Source organism: Myotis brandtii, unplaced genomic scaffold, assembly GCF_000412655.1.
Source record: "Myotis brandtii unplaced genomic scaffold, ASM41265v1 scaffold486, whole genome shotgun sequence".
Lineage (NCBI taxonomy): Eukaryota > Metazoa > Chordata > Mammalia > Chiroptera > Vespertilionidae > Myotis > Myotis brandtii.
In genome coordinates, this window is record NW_005368569.1 from 793271 (window position 1) to 803400 (window position 10130).

At 58.8% G+C, this 10130-nt stretch overlaps 2 protein-coding genes across 4 annotated transcripts in view; one reads left to right on the plus strand and one right to left on the minus strand.

Moving 5' to 3' along the window:
* The first annotated feature begins 33 nt into the window (after positions 1-33).
* Positions 34-3714, plus strand: NOL3 (nucleolar protein 3 (apoptosis repressor with CARD domain)). Its single transcript, XM_014547799.1, has 5 exons — positions 34-421; positions 2608-2780; positions 2893-2975; positions 3022-3414; positions 3519-3714. The coding sequence occupies exons 2-5, from the start codon at positions 2620-2622 to the stop codon at positions 3524-3526; spliced, it is 645 nt and encodes a 214-aa protein (XP_014403285.1). The 5' UTR covers positions 34-421; positions 2608-2619; the 3' UTR covers positions 3527-3714.
* Positions 3715-4027: 313 nt separating this feature from the next.
* Positions 4028-10130, minus strand: part of KIAA0895L (KIAA0895-like ortholog) — an 8051-nt gene continuing 1948 nt past the window's right edge. For 2 of the 3 annotated variants that reach the window (XM_005876367.2, XM_005876366.2), the window contains 6 exons: positions 8296-8921; positions 8070-8213; positions 7671-7803; positions 6491-6796; positions 6304-6401; positions 4028-5331 (listed from right to left, as the gene is read on the minus strand). In XM_005876367.2, coding sequence (XP_005876429.1) covers positions 5167-5331; positions 6304-6401; positions 6491-6796; positions 7671-7803; positions 8070-8213; positions 8296-8865 — 1416 coding nt within the window. In that variant the 5' untranslated portion in view covers positions 8866-8921 and the 3' untranslated portion in view covers positions 4028-5166. The remainder of the gene's footprint in view (positions 5332-6303; positions 6402-6490; positions 6797-7670; positions 7804-8069; positions 8214-8295; positions 8922-10130) is intronic. The other variant, XM_014547872.1, reaches the window with a different exon arrangement.

Sequence of the window (10130 nt, forward strand, 5' to 3'; positions counted from 1 at the left end):
AGCTGCTGCTCCTACCCCCACCCCCACCCCGCCCCGCCCATCCCTTTCTGCCTTGTCATCTACCCCGCCAAGGCTCCACCCGTGAGTGGGGCCGCACGGAGCCCCTGGGGGAGGGAGAAAAACTGAGATCGCGTAGAATCCGAGCCCCCGCGGGCAGTGCTCCCAGGTCTGAGCCCCGCCCCTCGGCGAGACCCTAACCCTGGGACCCGGTGGAGGGGAGATCAGGGGAGTCTGTGGTCGCACCTGCCAAAGGCTCCCGCAGTTTTCCACAACTCCCGCTCCCGAGCAAAAGAGCCCGCGGAGCCAGTGGGGAGGGGGGCCGAGACCCCGCCCCCCCCTCCAGGCCTGGAACTTGGAGCCGCCTGGTGCCCGGGAAGGACCGGGCCGTGACCCTTGAAGGACTGGCCGCAGCATAACTTAGGTACAGTATTTACTTCTGAGCTTTGAGTCTCAGAGGGAGGGCCTACAAGGACAGGACTTGGCAATGGGAGGAGGAGGCTAACATAAAAATAACTTGGTTAGGAGTGAGGGAGGATGAGGGGCTAGTCCGATCTGCCTCCTCCCTCTGCGCCTGTACAAGCGTAGGTTCTGTCCCCTCTCCCTTCTTGCACTTGGAGGACAGTCTTTGGAAACCTCAGCTAAGGAGGGTAGGGGTCTGTGTGCAGAGATGTCAGCTAGCGTCGTGCTGTGGGCATACACCGTTCTCTGGGGTACACAGGAGAAGAGATGAAACCAGTCCGCCTATCACACACTCAGGCCTTGGCGTGGACGAGGTGACATTTATTTGAGACTTGGAGGATGGGTCCACAGCTTGGAGGGAGGGGAAGGGTATTTCAGGCTAAAGGAATAGCATCTACTAAGGTTCAGAGATGTCAGGGGCTTAATTCTCCTAGCACTGAGGGTTGGGGAAAGTGGGGGGAAGCCTCTCTGTCCAGGAGGTGGGAGAGTGGCCAGGCCAGATAGTCTGAATTCTCTCTGATGGGCAGTGGGGAGCAGGGGCCAGGTAGTTAGGGCTGACATTCCCCTGGGCAGGAGGCCTCATTGTAATTCAGGTTGGAGCAAGTCAGATTGCAGTTCTGTGCCTTGGTCTCTCTGATCCTGTCTTCTCACCTGTGAAATGGGGACAATGAATCCTGCCCCAGAGAGCTGTTGACCATCTCTGTGCTGTGGGGGTGATGAGATGGGAGTGAGAGGCACTCAGAGAGACTGTCAAAGGAGATGAGGCGAGGATGGTGGGGTTGAGGGGGGTGCTGATAGAGACTCGCTGAGAGGTGGGATAGCAGCATATGTCACAGGTGGGGCATGAATGGAGAAGGAGGGGTAAGGGGTAGTGGTCCTAGTCTCTGATCAGTTACCTGGGGGAAGGGTTGACGCTTCAATATGACCAGGGAGGCATAGCATGACACCAGGTGGTCATGAGAGAGAGACCCGGGAGGCCGGAGGGGGCTGGGACCAAATCTGCTTTCCCAGACCTAGGACCTGGTAAGGAGGTAGAGGAGGGGGACCCAAAGGGAGGATGAGACCAGGAGGGTGCTGTGTGGACAAAACTAAGGCTGGAGGAAATAGGCTGAGGGAGTGGTCCAGGGCCTGACCTCTGTGCCTCTTAAGGCCAGGGGCCTGGCTGCTGGGTCAGGCCATCCAAGAGGGATGGGCCATTGTCCTCAGATGTCAATAAGTAGACACAGCAGATTCATTTCTGCCTGACACCTGCTGTTTGGTAGAAACAATCTCTCATGTGATGCATGGAGGAAAACGGTAAAAGTTCGGCAAGCATTTAAAAGTAAATGGTTGGTAGCTTTTTTGAGTTTGGCCCTGGGTACTCCAAGATGAAGCAAGAGATGGCTGTGAGTCATTCCCAGGGCAGCAGGGAGACAGCTGGGTCGCAGGTGATGCCGGGAGATCTTGGTCAGAGCTAAGATTAAAGAGAATTCAGGTATCTCGGTTCAGGGATCAGGGAACCAGGAAGGGCCATGAGACCACATCGGGGTTGCAACATGGTAGTGGCCTTGGTGAGGGGGTGCAGGGGCAGGCCCTGCCCTGAAAGATGGATCTCGGGGTCAGGATAAGGGGTGTGGTCATTCTCCATTCTCCGGTGGGTGCGAGGAGCAGGGGAGGATCTCAGCACTGTGCTCTAGGTGAGGAGGGGAGTCAGCGCTCTGAGGTCTAGGCTGGAGGTGGAAGTAGCAGATAGACTGGAAAGGCTTGCAAGCTGGGTGTGGGAATCTTTGCCTATTAAGGCGCGGAAGCGGGTTTGGGAAAGAGAAGTTCGTTTGGATAAACGGGGTCTGAACAAATGGCAGCATCTGCAGGCAGCTGGGGCTCAGGAGGGAGGTCCTGGTTGGGGAGAGCGGTCAGAAAGTAAAGGTCCGGGGAGAGTTGCGGAGGGGAGGGCCACACCTGATGTTGAGGGACCCAAGGAGAAGCCGGAGGAGGAGACAGGACTGAACCGGCCCAAGAGGCTGGAGTACAGAGTCGGTGCTGCGGACTGTCCTGCCGCCGGGGGTTAAGGTGAACTTGGACCCCAGCCACCGGTGTTCACTGGAGCCCTGGGAGAGAGGTCAAGGGCGGGGAAGCCCTGGCCCCCAGTCCCTCTCTACCCCTCCCCAGGGGCCCCCCAGAATGGGCAACTCGCAGGAGAGACCGTCAGAGACGATCGACCGCGAACGGAAACGCCTGGTAGAGACGCTGCAGGCGGACTCCGGGCTGCTGCTGGATGCGCTGCTGGCGCGGGGCGTGCTCACCGGGCCGGAGTACGAGGCGTTGGACGCGCTGCCTGATGCCCCCAGTCCCTCTCTACCCCTCCCCAGGGGCCCCCCAGAATGGGCAACTCGCAGGAGAGACCGTCAGAGACGATCGACCGCGAACGGAAACGCCTGGTAGAGACGCTGCAGGCGGACTCCGGGCTGCTGCTGGATGCGCTGCTGGCGCGGGGCGTGCTCACCGGGCCGGAGTACGAGGCGTTGGACGCGCTGCCTGATGATGCGTGCGGAGGAAACCGCAGAGGGGTAAACTGAGCCCGAGACTCTCCCACCTCCACCCCAGGCTACCGGGATCGCAGCTACGACCCTCCTTGCCCAGGCCACTGGACACCGGAGGCAGCCGGCTCAGGGACCCCATGCCCTGGTCTGCCCAGACCTTCACACAGTGAGGAGGCCGGGGCTTCTGAGAGCTCCGAGGCAGTGCAATCCGGAACCATCGAGGGGCCCCAGACAGAGTTAGAAGCTGAGGCCTCTGAAGGGCCTGAACCCGAGTTGGAGGCAGAACCAGAATCTGAACTGGAACCAGAACTGGAACCAGAACCCGAGCCGGAGCCGGACCAGGAGCCAGAGCCAGAACCGGTCCAGGAGCCAGAGCCCGACCCAGAGCCTGAGCCTGAGCCGGAGCCAGACTACGAGGCAGAGGATGCGTCTGAAGGTGTTAGGCTGCCCAAACCCGGTGCCAGGTTTGCGGGAGGTCGTGGCCCCGGGGGGCAGTGGGCAGGCCCCACCTGACCAACCGCTTTCCCCCTTCATTTCTAGATTCCTGAGGGCCGGCGCCCTGACTGGCCACTCCCCATCCAAGCCCAATGGAACCTGGGATCCCGGCCTGGCTGGGTTGGATTACCACCCAGGCTCCACCTGGCCCAGGATTCGCTGGAGTGAATAAACTGTGGAGGGTGGGTCTGGGCTCTCGGTGATTCCGGCCCTTTGCCCAGGAATAAAGGCATGGACCTGTGCTCTGAGTCAGTGACCTGAGTAGCCCTGTGCCCCAGCACCCAGTCCTCAGCCTCATTTCATCAATGCCTCAAGCTGCACCCTAGAGATCCCAAATCCAGGGGTCCAGTGACACAAGGGCCAGACTTGGGCCCTTTTATCTTCCTGAACCAGTTGGGCAGGTGTTGTCACCAGCCCTATTCCATGGAAGCCCCTGGGCCTGGGATGGAAAGCCAGGGAAGGGGAACTTCTCTCCACGTAGGGAGGGCTAGAGCTGAGGGCCCTGGGATTAAGAGGAAGAGGAAGGGATCTTGGGTAGACAAAGACCACACAGCTTATTGTAATTGTTGTTTTAATTGTCTGGCTCCTCTCAGGACTGGGAGCTCAGTGAGGGCTTGACCAGTGACTGGCACACAGACGGCGTTCGGTGCATTTCACTGACTAAATGAATAAGGGCTTTCCAGCTGCATTTCCAAATTTTACAGATGAGAAAACTAAGGCCAAGGGTGGGAGTGGGCCTGGGTCAACCTCAGACAGCGAGTCTGAGGTGAAACTGGAAGCAACAACCATCTCTGCACCTCTCCTGGTCCAGGGGGGGCTCAGGATTTGGGACAGGTAGGTGTCTGCCCCTCAGGCTTGATTATGGCTGCTGCCAGGCTATGCCAACCTCTGTCAGAGACCAGCTGTGAGGGTGTGGACAAAGACGAGGACAACAGAGGCCTGAGGAGGGGGTGGGGGTAGGGGCAGGGCCTGGTGAACTCTCGGGCTCAGCTCACAGGGCCTGAAGGACTGTGTGTGTGTGTGTGCGCGTGTGCTGAGATGGGGGCTAGGCACAGTGGGTGCCTTCCAGAGGAGCCTGTCCCTGAACCTTCAGAAGCTGCTGCCTCCAGCCCCAGGAAGGAGAGCACATAAATAGGGAATAAATACATGCAGTGGGAGAGGCAAAATGCTGGAAAGCACATCCCAGCCCAGCTGGGTCTCTACCTACTAGGACCCTTGTCCCTTGAGTCTGTGTGAAAGCCAGGACCCCAGGTTCAGGTAATCACCCCAAAAGAAGGGAGACCCCCACCAGGACCCAGTGAGAGGTAGACAGCGTGAAAGCTGAAGGAGCACCAAGGGGCCGGGTGGGGGAGGGGAGACTGGAGTACGCAGATACCCAAAGTCATCTCATGCAAGAACAAGTTTCTACTCCCAAACCATCCCCCATCCCCATCCATGCTCAGCTTCCCTGCTGCCCCCAGGCTTCCCCTCTGCTCAACAGACAGAGGCAGGAGGGCACACTGTTTGCTCAACATGCTGCTGCTGGCCTCCAGGTCCAGGGAGGCTAGCAGGGAACACACACCCACGGATGTTGCCACTCCTCCCTCCTGAGATGCTCCTGTCCCCTCAGCTTCCCCAAGAAACACCCAGGCTGTGGAAGCACAGAGCAGCCCTCTTCCTGTTCAGGGGGATGGTCTAGAGCCCCCAACCAGTATCAGTTAGGCAGCAGGCGGCCCAACTCTGCTTCGTCCAGCCGGTTGGTGGCCATGATGTGCTCCAGCTGCTGCCGGTAGCGCTCCAGGTCCTGCATGAAGTGGGGCACCCGAGTATTGTTCAGCACCCCATAGGGCCGCAGGTAATCTACATCCTCATAGGACACCTGCAGGGAGGAAGCTGGGCTGAGGGGTAGGCAGAGGCCCTGGCTTTCAGGTGGCTGGTCCCAGCTCTCTACCAATGGTTTATTGCCCCGTGCTCCTGGAACTCCTCTCTGTCTCCTCCTGACCCATTCCCAATGTTATGTATCCCGAGGCACAGTCCTGGGTGTTTGCTCTTTCTCTTAACACCTTCTTTTATCATCTCTGCCCTACAACCCCACTCCTGTCTCTAGCCTAGCTCCCCCAATTGCCTTTGAACACTTTCTCCCAGACAGCCCACAGGTACCTCAGACTCCCCATAGCCAACACTGAATCCTTAGGTGTCAGATTATGCCAGGCACTCTCCTGACAGCCCTCTAGGTCAGATTCCAGGGAGGGGGCTGGGACCTGTCACCCTCCCACTCAGGGTGGCCACTGAGCTCAAGGGACCCCACTCTCTGAAGAGCTCCCCTGCCTGCCCCTCCCTCTCCAACTGCATGGTCACTGCTGGGTTAGGCCAGACACCATCAGTTCTGCAGGAGTGATTAGAAAGGCCTCCCTCCCCCCATTCCCCTTCCTAGGTCTCTCTCTCTCTCTCAATCCACCTCCCATCTGACATCCAGCCACAACTTGCTTAAAGCGCCTCTGAGTCCCTATTGCTTCAGATGCAGTTTACCTTTCTCAGCTTGGCACAGATACCCAGTGCTAGGGACTTGGTCCCTGGCCATTTCTCCAGCCTCCATCTCCAGCCTTCCTGACTGCTCCTTTGGTCTGGAGTGATGCAGTATCTACACACACACACACACACACACACACACACACACACACCTGCAGGCTGGGCCAAGCACCTGCCAGGCTGTCATTTCACCTCCTGTGCTCACCTCCACCTACCAGAGAGGCCTGGCACCAGTCTTCAGTCAAGCACCCATCACAGGCTCAGGGAATACTGCCATGAGGAGAGCTGGCTGGGAACCTCTTGAAGGCCCGTGGCCACTCACCTTGCCCAGCGAGGCCAGCAGCGGGAAATCGATGGTCTGGCGGTGTCGCAGAATGCGCACGATGCCATCCAGGTACACCTGGTCTTTGCTGAAGCATCCTGTGGGCATGGGAGGGCCATGAGCCTCTACACCTGAAGCCACCCCCGCCCCTGCCCCAGCTCAGGGTACTCCTCAAATGGGCACCTACCGGGCAGCGAGGTGTCGGTCTGGCCGCGTTTGGCGCGCACGCAGTACTCCCAGCGCACGTCTGTGTCCTGCACGTAGCGCGCCAGGTCCTGGAAGAGCTGGCGGAAAGACAAGTGCGCCGCTCGGTAGATGGTGTAGTAGAGCAGCGCCGCGCGCCACAGGAAGGGCTGCTTGCGGAACAGCACGCTGTGCAGGCTGGCCAGGCCCTCCTCGGTGGGGTTCGCTGGCCGCAACCTGTATTGCAGCCGGCCCTCGGCGCTGTGCCAGGGCTGCCGGGCATTGTTCACGCCTCGCAGGTAGTGGGTGCCTGGGGGAGGGCGAGGGAGGCGGTGCTGGGCGGGTCATCCCGGAACCTTCCTGCCAGGCTTCTAACTTGTACTAAGCGGGTATCCTCATGCCCCTAAACTCAGGCTCTCCCATAGCCTCTCCCTGCCACCTCTGTCCCAACTTACAGACTCATCCAACCTCAGGGGCACCCGCACCCAAGGACCCATAGAGTCTCACATGCAAGCGTCCTCCTCCACCCATCCAGGACTACACACACACACACACACACACACCTCTCCCAGACTCACACTGCTTCCCAGCCCCCTGGAGAGGACAGGAACTCACACACCACCCCAAGATGTGGATCTTGCATGCCCTATTGTTTGGACAGTCCCGCTCATGTCCCTAGCAAAAACCAACGTCTACCCAGGGCAACAGAATTCTAGATGAGGAGGGACAGGCAGAAAAGAATAGCAGTTTGTGTCCCCTGCATTCCTTCCAGCCTGGCCTACCCCCTCCTCTACCTGGCTCTGTGTGTCCTCGGCCAATTCCATTCCCACCCTGGAGGGCCTGCATGGTGGCTGGGCTAGCGAGACCCTCAGTGTTTCCCCTCTGGCCTGTCCAGGCCCCAACAGCCTGTCCCCACTGTCCAGGGAAACCAGAGAGGAAGTGGAGGGAGGAAAAGATACCCAAGAGGAGTGAGAGATGAGGGTGAGCCCAGAGAGGGGCAGGCATGTTTGGGCCTACCTCTGTGAGCCAGAGGGAGGAGGTGACTACTCATGAAAGGAAAGGGCCCTAGCCTCAAAGGTAAATGGGAGAAAGAGAGAGGTGGGGTTTCTGGGGCCCCTCATTGTCCTCCCACCTCCCAGCCCCTTCTCATCCCTGCCTGCCCACCCACCTACCCACACCCTGACCTATCTCGTGCCGCAGCATGCCTTCCAGCCAATACTGGCGGGCTCCGGTCAGGTTGATGGCCAGTGTTGGTCGGCTGTTCTCCACCATCATCACTGCCTGGGACAGCAGGTCTTCACTCAGCTGCACCACAACCTGCAGGCGGCAGCAGTGCTCGGAGCCATGGCCACCAGCCCTGGGGCCAGTGTGCAGGTGTACCCACCAATAACGCCACAGGGCATCCAGGCTGGACACGTGGCCAGGACACCCGCCCTTCGCCATCTCTGCTCAGAGCCAGTTCCCACCTTACTAGGGCAGGGACAGGGGCTTGCCAGGGGTCTGTAGCTGGGCCTGGCACCACCCACCGGTCAGGCCAGTTTGGGTCAGGTAGAAGAGGGTGCTCGAAGGCAGGGCAAGCTCACCTCCCCGACACAGCCCTCCTTCTGCATGTATTTGCGCACAATAGACCAGATCTGGCACTTGGTCAGCAGCTGGCCCCCAGTCGCGGCCTCAAAGTGTTCGTAGGTGCCAAACTTCTCCAGGACAGCCTCAATGATGCCAACTGCCTGCACACAGGGCCCAAGTGGGTGGTCAGGCCAGGCCTCTGGGGTGGGCAGGGCCAGGGTGAGGTGGGCAGGCTGGACTGACCTGATGGATGAACTGTCCAGAGGCCTCACAGTACTTCTCCAGCACAGCCGTAGGCATGGGCTCCTGGTACTCGAACTGTGGGTTGTAGGTGTAACGGGACTGGAAGAACTTGTCCCGCTCACTGTCCATGTTGGTTGGCCGCAGGGCCATCAACAGGCAGGGGCTCCTGCTGGCACCACGGCCTCCGGACTTTTGAGTCTTAGCAATGTGAGGCAGGGAGGAAGCAGACCGCAGGGTGCCCCCGCCTAGATCCCGTCTGCGTCCAGGTGGGGCCTGACTCTGGGTGCCACCCCTGAGTCGGCCAGTACTATTTACGGTGTAGGTGCTCTCACTGCGACGCATGTGGCCACAGTGGCCCAAGCGCAGCTCTGAGAGGGACTGCAGCTCAGGCCGTGGCCGCAGGGCTGAGGAGACCGACAGAGCCAGGGGCAAGGCCAGGGACCGAGGCCAGGGGTACAGCGGTGTTCCATCTCGGTCTGAGGGCTTCGGCCTACGGCCCAACGTTGAGCGCCTGGCTGGTGGGCTGGGGGGTGGCTGCCCATACACCTGAGCCCCTGAGTCCAGCACCATTCTGTTCTGGGGGTCACATCCAGCTGGGCCACTCCAACTCCCCACACTGTTGACTTCTGGGGACACAGAAGGGCATGTGGAGGCCAGCATGAGTGGATGTGGCCTGAGGACCAGCAAGCCCTGTACTCTACACTGCCCTTGCTGGGTTGCAGGGGTCTGGGTAGCTGCCCCCTCGCCCCACCTACCCCAGTGTCCATTCCCTCCAGCAGGCTCACCAAAGCAAGCTGGACTGGGAGAAATCCGGGGGAAGAGTCTATGGATGGTCCCTGGAACACCTTCAGCCTGTGAGCTCCTGCAAGCAGGCCTGAACCCCTACTCGTGATTCTAATCCCTGTGCTCAGCACCCGCCTAGGCTGGAAGCTGGTAGAATGTAGCCTCAGCGGCCAAGCTGATGGGTGAGGGGGTCTCACTACCTTCTACCTGCCTCCTATCTGTAGCATTTCTCAGTCCCCCTTCCCCTCTCACCCCCTCGAGCCCATTAGGCCTCAGTTTGAGTGCCTGCATGCCCCTTGCTTATGCTAGTCTTTCCACCTGGAATGCTCTCTCTCCACTGGACCATCTGTTCAAATCTAATTTAGAATCAGCTCTTAGGGGTCAAAGAGAAATTTTAGTAAATCCAAGCCAATCCCTGGTCTGTCCCCTATCAAAGGCATCTTCCTAGTTGTCATCCAGGGCCAGTGCCGGGGGCACTCAGCCCTGACTCTGTACCAGGGCTCAATCCAATGCTGTTTTTCTCCAGCCTCTGAACTCCCGTGCCTGCCTGCCTGCTCAGGGACACATTGCCAGCATTTCTCCTCTCTTCTACATCTCCTACATCACCAATATCTTCTTCTCTGCTGGATTCTTTACATCAGCATAAATGCATGTGTTATTTATCCATCTTAAAAAAAACAAAACAAAGCCCTAGCCAGTTTGGCTCAGTTGTTAGAGCGTTGGCCCACTCGAACTGAAGGGTCCTGGGTTCAATTCCCGTCAGGGGCACAGACCTTGGTTGCAGGCTGGATCCCCAGCCCCGGTCAGGTCGTGTGCAGGAGGTAACCAATTGATGTGTCTCTCTCACATCGATGTTTCTCTCTTTCTGTCTCTCCCCTTCCCTTCCTCTTTCTCTAAAAATCAATGGAAAAAATATCCTTGGGTGAGGATTCACAAAACAAAACAAAAAACCCACACACTCCCTCCAGCTGTTCCTCACTGCAGCACATTTCTTTCTTTCCTGTTCTCTCTCTCTAAAATGTTTTTGTTGATTTTAGAGAGAGGAAGGGAGA

Excerpts from the sequence above, each read along its gene's own strand:
- NOL3 (XM_014547799.1), top strand. The coding sequence starts at position 2,620 with ATGGGCAACTCGCAGGAGAGACCGTCAGAGACGATCGACCGCGAACGG. Across the intron at positions 2,781-2,892 it reads TTGGACGCGCTGCCTGATGC|CGGACTCCGGGCTGCTGCTG; the intron begins CCCCAGTCCCTC and ends AGACGCTGCAGG. Across the intron at positions 2,976-3,021 it reads AGGCGTTGGACGCGCTGCCT|ACTCTCCCACCTCCACCCCA; the intron begins GATGATGCGTGC and ends ACTGAGCCCGAG.